The 18,131-nt window shown below is 46.7% G+C and overlaps 1 protein-coding gene across 1 annotated transcript in view; it reads right to left on the reverse strand.

The window, feature by feature from the left end:
* Positions 1-2,995: 2,995 nt before the first annotated feature.
* The window catches only part of zbtb37 (zinc finger and BTB domain containing 37), a 57,924-nt gene continuing 42,788 nt past the window's right edge, over positions 2,996-18,131 (reverse strand). The window contains exons 10-12 of the mRNA XM_079507033.1: positions 11,683-11,873; positions 9,425-9,536; positions 2,996-4,216 (exon numbers count right to left, since the gene is read on the reverse strand). Coding sequence (XP_079363159.1) covers positions 3,890-4,216; positions 9,425-9,536; positions 11,683-11,873 — 630 coding nt within the window. The 3' untranslated portion in view covers positions 2,996-3,889. The remainder of the gene's footprint in view (positions 4,217-9,424; positions 9,537-11,682; positions 11,874-18,131) is intronic.

The raw sequence follows: 18,131 nt of genomic DNA on the forward strand, positions 1-18,131 counted from the left end.
TGCAGACGTTGTTTTAGTTACCTGTAGAACATTAAGAGTTTTCATCAGTTTTAAGAGTTTAAACATTTGTTGTCATCAGTTTATCAGTTTTAAAAACCTGTGTTTTTTTCCATCAGTCCTTTTCGTGTGGTTTTGAAGGTAGGTGTGGTTTTTTAAATCACTGTTTGTTTGTTTGCATTGATTGTGTAGCTTTGATGTGAGGAGGAACTCCCTAGGAGCCCCCTAAGGGCCCTAAGGAGCCCCCTAAGGGTCCTAGGAGCCCCCTAAGGGCCCTAAGGAGCCCCCTAAGGGCCCTAAGGAGACCCCTAAGGAACCCCCTAAGGGCCCTAAGGAGTCCCCTAAGGGCCCTAAGGAGCCCCCTAAGGAGACCCCTAGGAGCCCCCTAAGAGCCCTAAGGAGCCCCCTAAGGGTCCTAGGAGCCCCCTAAGGAGACCCCTAGGAGCCCCCTAAGAGCCCTAAGGAGACCCATAAGGGCCCTAAGGAGTCCCCTAAGGGCCCTAAGGAGACCCCTAAGGGTCCTAGGAGCCCCCTAAGGGCCCTAAGGAGCCCCCTAAGGGCCCTAAGGAGACCCCTAAGGAACCCCCTAAGGGCCCTAAGGAGTCCCCTAAGGGCCCTAAGGAACCCCCTAAGGGCCCTAAGGAGTCCCCTAAGGGCCCTAAGGAGACCCCTAGGAGCCCCCTAAGAGCCCTAAGGAGCCCCCTAAGGGTCCTAGGAGCCCCCTAAGGAGACCCCTAGGAGCCCCCTAAGAGTCCTAGGAGCCCCCTAAGGAGACCCCTAGGAGCCCCCTAAGAGCCCTAAGGAGCCCCCTAAGGGTCCTAGGAGCCCCCTAAGGGCCCTAAGGAGACCCCTAGGAGCCCCCTAAGAGCCCTAAGGAGCCCCCTAAGGGCCCTAAGGAGCCCCCTAAGGGTCCAAGGAGCCCCCTAAGGGCCCTAAGGAGACCCCTAAGGGCCCTAAGGAGCCCCCTAAGGGTCCTAGGAGCCCCCTAAGGGCCCTAAGGAGACCCCTAAGGGCCCTAAGGAGACCCCTAAGGGCCCTAAGGAGACCCCTAAGGAGCCCCCTAAGAGCCCTAAGGAGCCCCCTAAGAGCCCTAAGGAGACCCCTAAGGGCCCTAAGGAGACCCCTAAGGAGCCCCCTAAGAGCCCTAAGGAGCCCCCTAAGAGCCCTAAGGAGCCCCCTAAGGAGACCCCTAGGAGCCCCCTAAGAGCCCTAAGGAGCCCCCTAAGGGCCCTAAGGAGACCCCTAAGGGCCCCTAGGAGCCCCCTAAGGAGACCCCTAAGGGCCCTAAGGAGACCCCTAAGGGCCCTAAGGAGCCCCCTAAGAGCCCTAAGGAGCCCCCTAAGGAGACCCCTAGGAGCCCCCTAAGGGCCCTAAGGAGACCCCTAAGGGCCCTAAGGAGTCCCCTAAGGGCCCTAAGGAGACCAAAGGTCCTAAAAGGTACTATAAGGTCCTATAAGGTCCCATAAGGTCCTATAGGGTCAAGGTCCTATAAGGTCCTATAAGGTCCTATAAGGTCCTATAAGGTCAAGGTCCTATAAGGTCCTATAAGGTCCTATAAGGTCAAGGTCATATAAGGTCCTATAAGGTCCTATAAGGTCCTATAGGGTCCTATAAGGTCCTATAAGGTCAAGGTCCTATAAGGTCCTATAAGGTCCTATAAGGTCAAGGTCCTATAAGGTCCTATAAGGTCCTATAAGGTCCTATAGGGTCAAGGTCCTATAGGGTCCTATAAGGTCCTATAAGGTCCTATAAGGTCAAGGTCCTATAAGGTCCTATAGGGTCCTATAAGGTCCTATAAGGTCAAGGTCCTATAAGGTCCTATAAGGTCCTATAGGGTCCTATAAGGTCCTATAAGGTCCTATAAGGTCCTATAAGGTCCTATAAGGTCAAGGTCCTATAAGGTCCTATAAGGTCCTATAAGGTCCTATAGGGTCAAGGTCCTATAAGGTCCTATAAGGTCCTATAGGGTCAAGGTCCTATAAGGTCCTATAAGGTCAAGGTCCAATAAGGTCCTATAAGGTCCTATAAGGTCCTATAGGGTCCTATAAGGTCCTATAAGGTCCTATAAGGTCCTATAGGGTCAAGGTCCTATAAGGTCCTATAAGGTCCTATAGGGTCCTATAATGTCCTATAAGGTCCTATAGGGTCCTATAAGGTCCTATAAGGTCCTATAAGGTCAAGGTCCAATAAGGTCCTATAGGGTCCTATAAGGTCCTATAGGGTCCTATAAGGTCCTATAAGGTCAAGGTCCTATAAGGTCCTATAGGGTCCTATAAGGTCCTATAAGGTCCTATAAGGTCAAGGTCCTATAGGGTCCTATAAGGTCCTATAGGGTCCTATAAGGTCCTATAAGGTCCCATAAGGTCCTATAAGGTCCTATAAGGTCAAGGTCCTATAGGGTCCTATAAGGTCCTATAAGGTCCTATAAGGTCCTATAAGGTCCTATAAGGTCCTATAACAGGGTTCCCCAATTAATTTTCCTCAAGGGCCATATTTTGACTAGGGTACCAGGCTGTGGGCCGAGTCCGCACGCGTGAGGTCGAGGTCTTGCCCTGAAAATGAATTTTCAGGGCAGGACCCCATTTGAAAAGGATGCCCAGTTTGACATGCATAGGCTACTGACCCCCATTTAATGCCATTTATATCTGGGACCCCCCCCCCCAAAAAAAAAAAAATGTTTATTTTTTATAATTTTTTTGAAATTCTTCCGCGGGCCGCCAGGGGGCGCTCCGCGGGCCGCAAATGGCCCGCGGGCCGCCTATTGGGGAACCCTGTCCTATAAGGTCCTATAAGGTCAAGGTCCTATAAGGTCCTATAAGGTCAAGGCCCTATAGGGTCAAGGTCATATAAGGTCCTATAAGGTCCTATAAGGTCCTATAAGGTCAAGGCCCTAAAGGGTCAAGGTCCCGTAGGGCCGACTTCAGTCAGGCCTCTATAGAAGTCAACTCACTCGCGGCTAGTGCTGAAGTCACGCGTACATGTCGGTGAAGGTCCTTGACGTGAATCACGTCGTGGGGAACGGACGGAGGTATCTTGTGTGTTTCTTTGTGTTTCTGATGTGAACCTGTGGTTTATTTGTGTAGTCGAGGTTTGTAATATAGTTTGTATTTGTGTAGCAGAGGTTTGTAATATAGTTTGTATTTGTGTAGCAGAGGTTTGTAGTACAGTTTGTATAGTTAGTATTTGGAAGTCGGCTTGTTGTGTCTCTTCCAAACTCCCGCCTGTTTTCTCGGCTTCGCGGCCGACAAAAAATGAAACTGGGATGAATGAATGTCGAGGAAATACCGCTGGAGTGCCCAAGTCGGGACATTCAGTGGCACCGAAGAGCCGACTCTAGGACGGTTAAATGGACCAATCGGTGTGGTCCGTTAGAAGGAGACCTCCCTCTGCTCTCCTCCAGGACTTACACAGTGTTGATTTTGTCGACTAATACTATAACGAAGACTAAAATACTAAGGAAGTAGTGACTAGTGGACGAGAGGTCCAGAATGAGTCACGGATTTACGAAGAAAATAGCAGATCTACAATCTCACAACGCGTCGTAGCGTAAAGTATCTAAAATCAGCCGTTTACGACGGCATCAAGGCAACGAGGCCCGACTAAATCAACTGCAGATTTAGTCGACTAAATCTCATGATATTTAGTGGACTTAAAACTACACCAAAACGTGATTAAAACTAAAGGAAAGCTACTCAGGAGGAGAGATTATGACTAAAACTAAATGAAAGCTACAAAGGAGGAGAGATTAAAACTAGAGATTATGACTAAAACTAGAGATTATGACTAAAACTAGAGATTATGACTAAAAAACTAAAATCGAAATTTGTGCAAAATCAACACTGGAAGGAGGTCAGCCGCGGGAGGGGGGGGGGGTCACGGGGAGGTCGCGGGGTCAGTCGGGTCCGGTCGTGGAGATGCCCGAGGCTTGGGGCGTGTCCCCTCCACCTCCTCCTCCCCCTCCTCTAGGCTCCGCCTCTTCCTCCTCCCGGCTGGGGGGTGACCCCGCCTCCTCCTGGCTCTGATTGGCTCCCCCTCCCCCCCCTGCCCCTCCCCCTCCCCCCCCAGCGGAGGAGGACAAGGAGGAGGTGGTGGTGGTGGTCTCCGGGGAGGCTGCGCTGGTGGCGCTGTGAGGAGTCTGCTGCCGCTCACAGCGCTCCTGCTGGTGGGGAGGCGCGCTGCAGCCCGGGTGGTTCTTCCTGAAGTGCTGGTTGAGGATGGCCTGCGGACAGAGGGGGGAGGGGCCAAACAGTTCTGTTAAGTCTTTGGTCAATAGGTTGAGGGGGAGGGAACAAACAGTTCTGTTAAGTCATTGGTCAATAGGTTGAGGGGGAGGGGCCAAACAGTTATGTTAGGTCATTGGTCAATAGGTTGAGGGGGATGGGCCAAAACGTTCTGTTAAGTAATTGGTCTATAGAGGGTATGCGCGTGACATCATCATCAAACCAGGAAGTTATGCAGGAACACCTACTGAGTGGCAAAAAACTACATTCTGGCCTTGACAGCCCATACATCCACACAGAATGTGTCCACTCGATGTGCCATTCACTTTAAGCATGCGCATACTCTCTATAGGTTGAGGGGAGGGGCCAAACAGTTATGTTAAGTCATTGGTCAATAGGTTGAGGGGGAGGGACCAAGCATTTCTGTTACATCATTGGTCAATAGGTTGAGGGGGAGGGGCCAAGCATTCTGTTACATCATTGGTCAATAGGTTGAGGGGGAGGGGCCAATAATTTCTGTTACATCATTGGTCAATAGGTTGAGGGGGAGGGGCCAATCATTTCTGTTACATTATTGGTCAATAGGTTGAGGGGGAGGGGCCAATCATTTGTTACATCATTGGTCAATATGTTGAGGGGGAGGGGCCAAACCGTTCTGTTAAGTCATTGGTCAATAGGTTGAGGGGGAGGGGCCAAACAGTTTGGTTAAGTCATTGGTCAATAGGTTGAGGGGGAGGGGTCAAGCATTTCTGTTACATCATTGGTCAATAGGTTGAGGGGGAGGGGCCAAGCATTTATGTTAACACAGCGAACGCTAATCGCGTATCCGTACGTTATTAATTAATCAAACGTCCGGTGCTAACCACGTATCCATACGTTTTATCACTTTTTTATAGCATACTTTCATTCATCTTTTTACCCACCCGGACAATGAAGAACCATCCCCCTGTCATTGCTGCTTAGTCCCGCTCACGTGATCAGAAAAAAAGAACAAAAAAACAAAAACCCCTCCCCTCCTGAAAACAGGAGGGCGGGCCGCTTTACGTGTAGAAGCCAGTGTAAAATGGACGCGCCCATGCCGATCTAGTCGGTGTGTGAAAATAATCAAATTTCACCTAACCTCGCCTCACCAGGCTTTCCCCCACCTCGGACATTTCACCCAACACTATAATACTCGATTCCCCCCTCCCCTCCTGTTTCTCCAGGAGGAGGATCTTGCGAGATGGGGGCTCTGTCTCTCGGAAAAAAACATGATGAACGGAACGCTGCCTAAACACATATGCACCGGATCGGCATTGCATAACGTCTGCAACACACATGGACAGATGCATGTTTCCTTCTTCATACTGTAGCGACCAAACGATCCCGAGCCTACAATACTACGAACTAACCACAGTATCGAGGGGCCGCCACGACAACAGACAGTGTTCCGTTGGTGGATCACGTATCGCCATGCAGAGCCGTCATAATCGGAGATCGCTCGGACGTGTGATTGTAACGCTTTTTTATTCATTATAATTGTAGTGATAAGACCGCAATGAACGCGTCGGGGAGGTAATCGACCCAGGTGTAATGTATAACGAACTTTTCCGCGTCCTAAACCGTGGTGTTGTGATCTGTGGAAGTAATTTTTTCCTTGTCGTCGACATCACAGCCGGGTGAAGCTTTTTTTTTTCTCCATCGCCCCCATGCTGCATGCCCAGGCATGTTCCCCTATACTAGCTTGAAAAAGAAAATCAGCTGATGATGACAACGCGTCTCACCGTTATACTATAGTTCTGAACCGAACGGTGGAATGGGACTTTTTATAGCCGTACGGATCAAGACTTTTGCTGCCCAATGTGCCCATGACCCCCCCCCCCCCCCCCCCCCCCAATGTTACTGCGATCAAGACAATGAAAGCAGTGAGATAGATCAGGCGAGGCGAGGCAATCATCATCATCCTCATCTAAAGAAAGCAGAGTTATGAAGGTTTATAGTCAGACATTGACAGGCAGATATAACAATAAACACAATAAATATGCTATACATCCTATACACCGAATGAAAGCCCTGAATGTGTACTTTTACGAGGAAAAGAGTAAACATTGATCCCATGTACAGTTTGTCAAAAATTGGTTACTGGATGCACATTGCGCCCACCAGATATAACTGCAGAGAAGACATGGACCCGAACTCAAGATTCACAAAATAAGGCCTATTGCGACATATAAATACTATATACCGTATGAAACAGAAGACTCTCTGCTTTCATAACTTCTACTGTAGTAATAATAAAAATCACACCCATGTGAAGTGAGTGGTGCAACTCTGTCCCATATTCTGTTCTCTGCTTATTCAATACAGCTCGCTATATACGGACTGAGGCAGAAAGTCATGTAAACCTTTTATTTACAGTTTGGTCTGTAAACTTCTACTGCAATAATAAAAATCACACCCCTGTGAAGTGAGCGGTGCAACTGTTCTCTACAGTTGTGCAGTGCAACTGTAGAGAACAGTCCGTATATAGCGAGTTGTAGTGAATAAGTACAGAACAGTTGCACCGCTCACTTCACAGGGGTGTGATTTTTATTATTACAGTAGAGGTTTACAGACCAAACTGTAAATAAAAGGTTTACATGACTTTCTGCCTCAGTCCGTATATAGCGAGCTGTATTGAATAAGCAGAGAACAGAATATGGGACAGAGTTGCACCACTCACTTCACATGGGTGTGATTTTTATTATTACTACAGTAGAAGTTTTTTTCTTATGAAAGCAGAGAGTCTTCTGTTTCATACGGTATATAGTATTTATATGTCGCTATAGGCCTTATTTTGTGAATATTGAGGAGCTCACGTCCATGTCTTCTCTGAAGTTATCTGGTGGGCACAAGCTGCATTCAATAACCAATTACTGTCCAACTGTAGATGGGATCAATGTGTACTGTTTTCCTCGTAAAAGTACACATTCAGGGCTTTCATTCGGTGTATAGGATGTATAGGATATTTATTGGGTTCAATTTTATATCTGCCTGTCAATGTCTCTGACTTTAAACCATCCATAACTCTGCTCGCTGTTCAAGATAACCACTTCCAGGCAAATGCAGGTGTTGCAAAAAGGTCAATATCTCCAGAATGGAACATGGTAAAATCAAAATGTATTTTTAAAATTGAAGTGGACAAGTTCAGCTTTCTTTTGACGCATGCGTGTGATTCTCGCTATAAGAGAACATTTTGCTGTGGGCCCCCGAACAAGGCCTTTGTGCAATGTTAAACAGTAGCAACATCAAAATAGGCCTGGGGAGATTCTGTAGCAATCAAAGTGTTAAGTCATTGGTCAATAGGTCGAGGGGGAGGGGCCAAACAGTTCTGTTACATCATTGGTCAATAGGTTGAGGGGGAGGGGCCAATCATTTATGTTAAGTCATTGGTCAATAGGTTGAGGGGGAGGGGCCAAACAGTTCTGTTAAGTCATTGGTCAATAGGTTGAGGGGGAGGGGCCAAGTAGTTCTGTTAAATCATTGGTCAACAGGTTGAGGGGGAGGGGCCAAACAGTTCTGTTAAGTCATTGGTCAACAGGTTGAGGGGGAGGGGCCAATAAGTTCTGTTAAATCATTGGTCAACAGGTTGAGGGGGAGGGGCCAATGAGTTCTGTTACATCATTGGTCAATAGGTTTAGGGGGAGGGGCCAAACAGTTCTGTTTCTATGTCAGTGGTGCTTCAGGTCAAGGACCCCAAGAATGATCTGTAATAATGGGGGTCCGCCGACCCCCATCTGGAGGTCCATATATGGAGCTGGCCTGTTCTGACATCATTCTGATGTCTGCATAGACTCCATATTTGGGCATAGACTCTATATTTGGGCATAGACTCCATATTTGGGCATAGACTCCATATTTGGGCATGCCTAACAAAGAACTCCATATATGGACATAAAAGGGACACAGACATATCAGATAATAGCTGGGTGGAAAATTCATTTCCAACTTGCATCGTTCCAAGTAGACCAGTGCCCCACGGGCACCACTGTAGGGGCCCCCCACTGTAGAGGCCCCACCACTGTAGAGGCCCCCCACCACTGTAGAGGCCCCACCAGTGTAGAGGCCCCACCACTGTAGAGGCCCCACCACTGTAGGGGCCCCCCACTGTAGAGGCCCCACCACTGTAGGGGCCCACCACTGTAGAGGCCCCCCACCACTGTAGAGGCTCCACCAGTGTAGAGGCCCCACCACTGTAGAGGCCCCACCACTGTAGAGGCCCCACCACTGTAGGGGCCCCACCACTGTAGAGGCCCCCCCACCACTGTAGCGGCCCCACCACTGTAGAGGCTCCACCACTGTAGAGGCCCCACCACTGTAGAGGCCCCACCACTGTAGAGGCCCCACCACTGTAGAGGCCCCCCCACTGTAGAGGCCCCACCACAGTAGAGGCCCCACCACTGTAGAGGCCCCCCCACTGTAGAGGCCCCACCACTGTAGAGGCCCCACCACAGTAGAGGCCCCACCACTGTAAGGGCCCCACCACAGTAGAGGCCCCACCACTGTAGAGGCCCCACCACAGTAGAGGCCCCACCACTGTAGAGGCCCCACCACTGTAGAGGCCCCACCACTGTAGAGGCCCCACCACTGTAGAGGCCCCACCACTGTAGAGGCCCCACCACTGTAGAGGCCCCACCACTGTAGGGGCCCCACCACTGTAGAGGCCCCACCACTGTAGGGGCCCCACCACTGTAGAGGCCCCACCACTGTAGAGGCCCCACCACTGTAGAGGCCCCACCACTGTAGAGGCCCCACCACAGTAGAGGCCCCACCACTGTAGAGGCCCCACCACTGTAGAGGCCCCACCACTGTAGAGGCCCCCCACCACTGTAGAGGCCCCACCACTGTAGAGGCCCCACCACTGTAGAGGCCCCACCACTGTAGAGGCCCCACCACTGTAGAGGCCCCACCACTGCACGGGCCCCCCACTGTAGAGGCCCCACCACTGTAGGGGCCCCACCACAGTAGAGGCCCCACCACTGTAGAGGCCCCACCACTGTAGGGGCCACACCACTGTAGAGGCCCCACCACTGTAGAGGCCCCACCACTGTAGAGGCCCCCCAGTGTAGAGGCCCCACCACTGTAGAGGCCCCACCACTGTAGAGGCCCCACCACTGTAGAGGCCCCACCACTGTAGGGGCCCCACCACTGTAGAGGCCCCACCACTGTAGAGGCTCCACTGTAGTTACCTGGAAGGGGAAGCTCTTCCCACACATGTGGCAGTGGAAGGGCTTGTTCCCGGTGTGTTTGCGGATGTGGTATTCCAGCTGGTCTTTGCGGGTGTATTTCTTGCCACAGATCCTGCAGACAGAGATGGAACGATAAGAGAAAAACAAGATAATGATATTTATCACAATGGTTTTTTTGGGGGAAAAACTAAATGATTTCTATTCACTGTATGACTGTTGGACTAAAATAACACATTCTCATTTCTATTCACTGTAGGACTGTTGGACTAAAATAACACATTCTCATTTCTATTCACTGTAGGACTGTTGGACTAAAATAACACATTTTCATTTCTATTCACTGTAGGACTGTTGGACTAAAATAACACATTTTCATTTATATTCACTGTAGGACTGTTGGACTAAAATAACACATTTTCATTTCTATTTGACTAAAATAACACATTTTCATTTCTATTCACTGTATGACTATTGGACTAAAATAACACATTTTCATTTCTATTTGACTAAAATAACACGTTTTCATTTCTATTCACTGTAGGACTGTTGGACTAAAATAACACATTTTCATTTCTATTTGACTAAAATAACACATTTTCATTTCTATTCACTGTAGGACTGTTGGACTAAAATAACACATTTTCATTTCTATTTGACTAAAATAACACATTTTCATTTCTATTCACTGTAGGACTGTCCAGGACTGACAGACGAAGGGCGTGATGCCCATGTGTAGCCTCATGTGTCTGTTAGGCGGTAGGGGTTAGGGTACAGGGGTTAGGGTACAGGGGTTAGGCTGTTAGGGTTAGGCTGTAGGGGTTAGGGTACAGGGGTTAGGCTGTAGGGGTTAGGGTTACCTGCAGACGAAGGGCGTGATGCCCATGTGTAGCCCGATGTGTCTGTTAGGCTGTAGGGGTTAGGGTACAGGGGTTAGGCTGTAGGGGTTAGGGTTAGGGTACAGGGGTTAGGGTACAGGGGTTAGGGTTACCTGCAGACGAAGGGTGTGATGCCCATGTGTAGCCCGATGTGTCTGTTAGGCTGTAGGGGTTAGGGTACAGGGGTTAGGCTGTATGGGTTAGGGGTTAGGGTACAGGGGTTAGGCTGTAGGGGTTAGGGTACAGGGGTTAGGCTGTAGGGGTTAGGGTTAGGGTACAGGGGTTAGGGTTACCTGCAGACGAAGGGTGTGATGCCCATGTGTAGCCCGATGTGTCTGTTAGGCTGTAGGGGTTAGGGTACAGGGGTTAGGGTTACCTGCAGACGAAGGGTGTGATGCCCATGTGTAGCCTCATGTGTCTGTTAGGCTGTAGGGGTTAGGGTACAGGGGTTAGGCTGTATGGGTTAGGGGTTAGGGTACAGGGGTTAGGCTGTAGGGGTTAGGGTACAGGGGTTAGGCTGTAGGGGTTAGGGTTAGGGTACAGGGGTTAGGGTTACCTGCAGACGAAGGGTAAAAAATGGTAAAATGGTGCATTTATATAGCGCCTTTATCCAAGGCGCTTTACAGAGATTGTGCATTACATTCACCCATCCACACACACATTCATACACCGATGGCAGCGGAAACCATGCAAGGCACCAACTAGCACATCGGGAGCAATTAGGGGTTCAGTGTCTTGCTCAAGGACACTTCGACAGTAACTCTGGGGGAGCCCGGGTTCGAACTGGCAACCTTGCGGTTACCATCCAGGCACTCTACCCCTGAGCCACCGCCGCCCGGTGTGATGCCCATGTGTAGCCTCATGTGTCTGTTAGGCTGTAGGGGTTAGGGTACAGGGGTTAGAGTTACCTGCAGACGAAGGGCGTGATGCCCATGTGTAGCCTCATGTGTCTGTTAGGCTGTAGGGGTTAGGGTACAGGGGTTAGGGTACAGGGGTTAGGGTTAGGGTACAGGGGTTAGGGTTAGGGTACAGGGGTTAGGGTTACCTGCAGACGAAGGGCGTGATGCCCATGTGTAGCCTCATGTGTCTGTTAGGCTGTAGGGGTTAGGGTACAGGGGTTAGGGTACAGGGGTTAGGGTTAGGGTACAGGGGTTAGGGTTACCTGCAGACGAAGGGCGTGATGCCCATGTGTAGCCTCATGTGTCTGTTAGGCTGTAGGGGTTAGGGAACAGGGGTTAGGGTACAGGGGTTAGGGTACAGGGGTTAGGGTTACCTGCAGACGAAGGGCGTGATGCCCATGTGTAGCCTCATGTGTCTGTTAGGCTGTAGGGGTTAGGGTACAGGGGTTAGGGGTTAGGGTACAGGGGTTAGGGTTAGGGTTACCTGCAGACGAAGGGCGTGATGCCCATGTGTAGCCTCATGTGTCGGTCCAGGCTGCCCTTCTGGTTGAAGGACTTGCAGCAGTAGATGCAGGTCAGACGAGGGTTGTACCTGAACCACCGACTGTCCCCTCCCACCTGCTCCCTCAGGTACTCCTCGTACCCGCCAACTTCCAGAGGCATAGGCTCCTCCCCCTGGCCGAAAAAAAAGGAAGCAAGACGGAAAGACGTCCGTTTAGTTTAAACACACAGACTGCCACCGACAAGATATGTTGTCATTTTCGTATCGTTTTGTAGCACAACCTCAGTGTCGAGAACGTTCCAGAACATACTGGTCAGCGTTAGTCATACATGTGATCGTTTCTGACCGAGGATAAGTCATTGAAATGTTCTTATTTTGTTTTTTTCATGTCATATGAAAGCAGGGAATCATAGCTTCAAATTGACATATTGGTTGTTCAGTTTGACCCACCAGTTTTGGAGAGATATGGCTTAACATTTTATTTATTTTTTAATTTAGGCTCTTAATCCAGAGCGATTTATGTTTATGTTTATTTATTTGATATGGACATAACAATTGCATTGCTCATTGCACAGTTGTACAAATTGTAGATGCATCATTTACAGTGTGTTAGCACATGTGCTAATTTTCACCACTTGTCCACAGGAGACAATTCTAAAAAATACAATGACACTATAGTTTAAAAAACACCAAATCAAATACAACAAAATATACATTCTAATAATATTTACAGCAAAATTACAGTAACCATTACATAATTTCAAATACACAAGTAAACATAATCACTCTAGTAACTCATGTAAGCTATACATGTGAACACAGTTGATTTGATTTCAACCATAGTTTGAGTCCTCTGTAGAACACGTTACCGTCCGTCTCTAGTTTTTACAGTAAGCAAGGACAAAAAAACATGGTAATACTGTTACATCAAAAAAAGTAGTCATCATGAATCCTACGTCAGCTTAAGTGGAAAATCTATCAAAGGAAACTATATGTATACATATGTATACACTATAGAGTACTTTTTCTACATAAAATGCTATTTAAGTTACACAAGTTGAGCCTTTGCATACGCCTGTAAGGTCGTCGAGGCTAGGGCAAGTGCTACGGGCTAAAATGGAGTCTGAAGAGGTGGGTTTTCAGACTACGGCGGAAGATTAGGAGTGAGTCTGTAGTTCTGACTGCAATGGGAAGTTCATTCCATAGTTTAGATTGGGATTGAGTCTGTAGTTCTGACTGTAATGGGAAGTTCATTCCATAGTTTAGATTTGGAGTGAGTCTGTAGTTCTGACTGCATTGGGAAGTTAATTCCATAGTTTAGATTGGGAGTGAGTCTGTAGTTCTGACTGAAATGGGAAGTTCATTCCATAGTTTAGATTGGGAGTGAGTCTGCACTTCTGACTGCAATGAGAAGTTCATTCCATAGTTTAGATTGGGAGTGAGTCTGTAGTTCTGACTGCAATGGGAAGTTAATTCCATAGTTTAGATTGGGAGTGAGTCTGTCGTTCTGACTGCAATGGGAAGTTCATTCCATAGTTTAGATTTGGAGTGAGTCTGTAGTTCTGACTGCAATGGGAAGTTCATTCCATAGTTTAGATTGGGAGTGAGTCTGTAGTTCTGACTGCAATGGGAAGTTCATTCCATAGTTTAGATTGGGAGTGAGTCTGTAGTTCTGACTGCAATGGGAAGTTCATTCCATAGTTTAGATTGTGAGTGAGTCTGTAGTTCTGACTGCAATGGGAAGTTCATTCCATAGTTTAGATTGGGAGTGAGTCTGTAGTTCTGACTGCAATGGGAAGTTCATTCCATAGTTTAGATTGGGAGTGTCTGTAGTTCTGACTGAAATGGGAAGTTCATTCCATAGTTTAGATTGGGAGTGAGTCTGTAGTTCTGACTGCAATGGGAAGTTCATTCCATAGTTTAGATTGGGAGTGAGTCTGTAGTTCTGACTGCAATGGGAAGTTCATTCCATAGTTTAGATTGGGAGTGAGTCTGTAGTTCTGACTGCAATGGGAAGTTCATTCCATAGTTTAGATTGGGAGTGAGTCTGTAGTTCTGACTGTAATGGGAAGTTCATTCCATAGTTTAGATTGGGAGTGAGTCTGTAGTTCTGACTGCAATGAGAAGTTCATTCCATAGTTTAGATTGGGAGTGAGTCTGTAGTTCTGACTGCAATAGGAAGTTCATTCCATAGTTTAGATTGGGAGTGAGTCTGTAGTTCTGACTGCAATGGGAAGTTAATTTCATAGTTTAGATTGGGAGTGAGTCTGCACTTCTGACTGCAATGGGAAGTTCATTCCATAGTTTAGATTGGGAGTGAGTCTGTAGTTCTGACTGCAATGGGAAGTTCATTCCATAGTTTAGATTGGGAGGGAGTCTGTAGTTCTGACTGTAATGGGAAGTTCATTCCATAGTTTAGATTGGGAGTGAGTCTGTAGTTCTGACTGTAATGGGAAGTTCATTCCATAGTTTAGATTGGGAGTGAGTCTGTAGTTCTGACTGCAATGGGAAGTTCATTCCATAGTTTAGATTGGGAGTGAGGCTGTAATTCTGACTGCAATGGGAAGTTCATTCCATAGTTTAGATTGGGAGTGAGTCTGTAGTTCTGACTGCAATGGGAAGTTCATTCCATAGTTTAGATTGGGAGTGAGTCTGTAGTTCTGACTGTAATGGGAAGTTCATTCCATAGTTTAGATTGGGAGTGAGGCTGTAGTTCTGACTGCAATGGGAAGTTCATTCCATAGTTTAGATTGGGAGTGAGGCTGTAGTTCTGACTGCAATGGGAAGTTCATTCCATAGTTTAGATTGGGAGAGAGGCAGTAGTTCTGACTGCAATGGGAAGTTCATTCCATAGTTTAGATTTGGAGTGAGTCTGTAGTTCTGACTGCATTGGGAAGTTAATTCCATAGTTTAGATTGGGAGTGAGTCTGTAGTTCTGACTGAAATGGGAAGTTCATTCCATAGTTTAGATTGGGAGTGAGTCTGCACTTCTGACTGCAATGAGAAGTTCATTCCATAGTTTAGATTGGGAGTGAGTCTGTAGTTCTGACTGCAATGGGAAGTTCATTCCATAGTTTAGATTGGGAGTGAGTCTGTCGTTCTGACTGCAATGGGAAGTTCATTCCATAGTTTAGATTTTGAGTGAGTCTGTAGTTCTGACTGCAATGGGAAGTTCATTCCATAGTTTAGATTGGGAGTGAGTCTGTAGTTCTGACTGCAATGGGAAGTTCATTCCATAGTTTAGATTGGGATTGAGTCTGTAGTTCTGACTGTAATGGGAAGTTCATTCCATAGTTTAGATTGGGAGTGAGTCTGTAGTTCTGACTGCAATGAGAAGTTCATTCCATAGTTTAGATTGGGAGTGAGTCTGTAGTTCTGACTGCAATGGGAAGTTCATTCCATAGTTTAGATTGGGAGTGAGTCTGTAGTTCTGACTGCAATGGGAAGTTAATTTCATAGTTTAGATTGGGAGTGAGTCTGCACTTCTGACTGCAATGGGAAGTTCATTCCATAGTTTAGATTGGGAGTGAGTCTGTAGTTCTGACTGCAATGGGAAGTTCATTCCATAGTTTAGATTGGGAGTGAGTCTGTAGTTCTGACTGTAATGGGAAGTTCATTCCATAGTTTAGATTGGGAGTGAGGCTGTAGTTCTGACTGCAATGGGAAGTTCATTCCATAGTTTAGATTGGGAGTGAGTCTGTAGTTCTGACTGCAATGGGAAGTTCATTCCATAGTTTAGATTGGGAGTGAGGCTGTAGTTCTGACTGCAATGGGAAGTTCATTCCATAGTTTAGATTGGGAGTGAGTCTGTAGTTCCGACTGCAATGGGAAGTTCATTCCATAGTTTAGATTGGGAGTGAGTCTGTAGTTCTGACTGTAATGGGAAGTTCATTCCATAGTTTAGATTGGGAGTGAGGCTGTAGTTATGACTGCAATGGGAAGTTCATTCCATAGTTTAGATTGGGAGTGAGGCTGTAGTTATGACTGCAATGGGAAGTTCATTCCATAGTTTAGATTGGGAGTGAGGCTGTAGTTCTGACTGCAATGGGAAGTTCATTCCATAGTTTAGATTTGGAGTGAGTCTGTAGTTCTGACTGCATTGGGAAGTTCATTCCATAGTTTAGATTTGGAGTGAGTCTGTAGTTCTGACTGCAATGGGAAGTTCATTCCATAGTTTAGATTGGGAGTGAGTCTGTAGTTCTGACTGCAATGGGAAGTTCATTCCATAGTTTAGATTGGGAGTGAGTCTGTAGTTCTGACTGCAATGGGAAGTTCATTCCATAGTTTAGATTGGGAGTGAGTCTGTAGTTCTGACTGCAATGGGAAGTTCATTCCATAGTTTAGATTGTGAGTGAGTCTGTAGTTCTGACTGCAATGGGAAGTTCATTCCATAGTTTATATTGGGAGTGAGTCTGTAGTTCTGACTGCAATGGGAAGTTCATTCCATAGTTTAGATTGGGAGTGTCTGTAGTTCTGACTGAAATGGGAAGTTCATTCCATAGTTTAGATTGGGAGTGAGTCTGTAGTTCTGACTGCAATGGGAAGTTCATTCCATAGTTTAGATTGGGAGTGAGTCTGTAGTTCTGACTGCAATGGGAAGTTCATTCCATAGTTTAGATTGGGAGTGAGTCTGTAGTTCTGACTGTAATGGGAAGTTCATTCCATAGTTTAGATTGGGAGTGAGTCTGTAGTTCTGACTGCAATGAGAAGTTCATTCCATAGTTTAGATTGGGAGTGAGTCTGTAGTTCTGACTGCAATAGGAAGTTCATTCCATAGTTTAGATTGGGAGTGAGTCTGTAGTTCTGACTGCAATGGGAAGTTAATTTCATAGTTTAGATTGGGAGTGAGTCTGCACTTCTGACTGCAATGGGAAGTTCATTCCATAGTTTAGATTGGGAGTGAGTCTGTAGTTCTGACTGCAATGGGAAGTTCATTCCATAGTTTAGATTGGGAGTGAGTCTGTAGTTCTGACTGTAATGGGAAATTCATTCCATAGTTTAGATTGGGAGTGAGTCTGTAGTTCTGACTGTAATGGGAAGTTCATTCCATAGTTTAGATTGGGAGTGAGTCTGTAGTTCTGACTGCAATGGGAAGTTCATTCCATAGTTTAGATTGGGAGTGAGTCTGTAGTTCTGACTGCAATGGGAAGTTAATTCCATAGTTTAGATTGGGAGTGAGTCTGCACTTCTGACTGCAATGGGAAGTTCATTCCATAGTTTAGATTGGGAGTGAGTCTGCAGTTCTGACTGCAATGGGAAGTTCATTCCATAGTTTAGATTGGGAGTGAGTCTGTAGTTCTGACTGCAATGGGAAGTTCATTCCATAGTTTAGATTTGGAGTGAGTCTGTAGTTCTGACTGCAATGGGAAGTTCATTCCATAGTTTAGATTGGGAGTGAGTCTGTAGTTCTGACTGCAATGGGAAGTTCATTCCATAGTTTAGATTGGGAGTGAGTCTGTAGTTCTGACTGCAATGGGAAGTTCATTCCATAGTTTAGATTGGGAGTGAGTCTGTAGTTCTGACTGCAATGGGAAGTTCATTCCATAGTTTAGATTGGGAGTGAGGCTGTAGTTCTGACTGCAATGGGAAGTTCATTCCATAGTTTAGATTGGGAGTGAGTCTGTAGTTCTGACTGCAATGGGAAGTTCATTCCATAGTTTAGATTGGGAGTGAGTCTGTAGTTCTGACTGTAATGGGAAGTTCATTCCATAGTTTAGATTGGGAGTGAGGCTGTAGTTCTGACTGCAATGGGAAGTTCATTCCATAGTTTAGATTGGGAGTGAGTCTGTAGTTCTGACTGTAATGGGAAGTTCATTCCATAGTTTAGATTGGGAGTGAGGCTGTAGTTCTGACTGCAATGGGAAGTTCATTACATAGTTTAGATTGGGAGTGAGTCTGTAGTTCTGACTGCAATGGGAAGTTCATTCCATAGTTTAGATTGGGAGTGAGGCTGTAGTTCTGACTGCAATGGGAAGTTCATTCCATAGTTTAGATTGGGAGTGAGTCTGTAGTTCCGACTGCAATGGGAAGTTCATTCCATAGTTTAGATTGGGAGTGAGTCTGTAGTTCCGACTGTAATGGGAAGTTCATTCCATAGTTTAGATTGGGAGTGAGGCTGTAGTTCCGACTGCAATGGGAAGTTCATTCCATAGTTTAGATTGGGAGTGAGGCTGTAGTTATGACTGCAATGGGAAGTTCATTCCATAGTTTAGATTGGGAGTGAGGCTGTAGTTCTGACTGCAATGGGAAGTTCATTCCATAGTTTAGATTTGGAGTGAGTCTGTAGTTCTGACTGCATTGGGAAGTTAATTCCATAGTTTAGATTGGGAGTGAGTCTGTAGTTCTGACTGAAATGGGAAGTTCATTCCATAGTTTAGATTGGGAGTGAGTCTGCACTTCTGACTGCAATGAGAAGTTCATTCCATAGTTTA

This window comes from Electrona antarctica (assembly GCF_951216825.1).
Source record: "Electrona antarctica genome assembly, chromosome: 7".
In the NCBI taxonomy this organism is placed as follows: domain Eukaryota; kingdom Metazoa; phylum Chordata; class Actinopteri; order Myctophiformes; family Myctophidae; genus Electrona; species Electrona antarctica.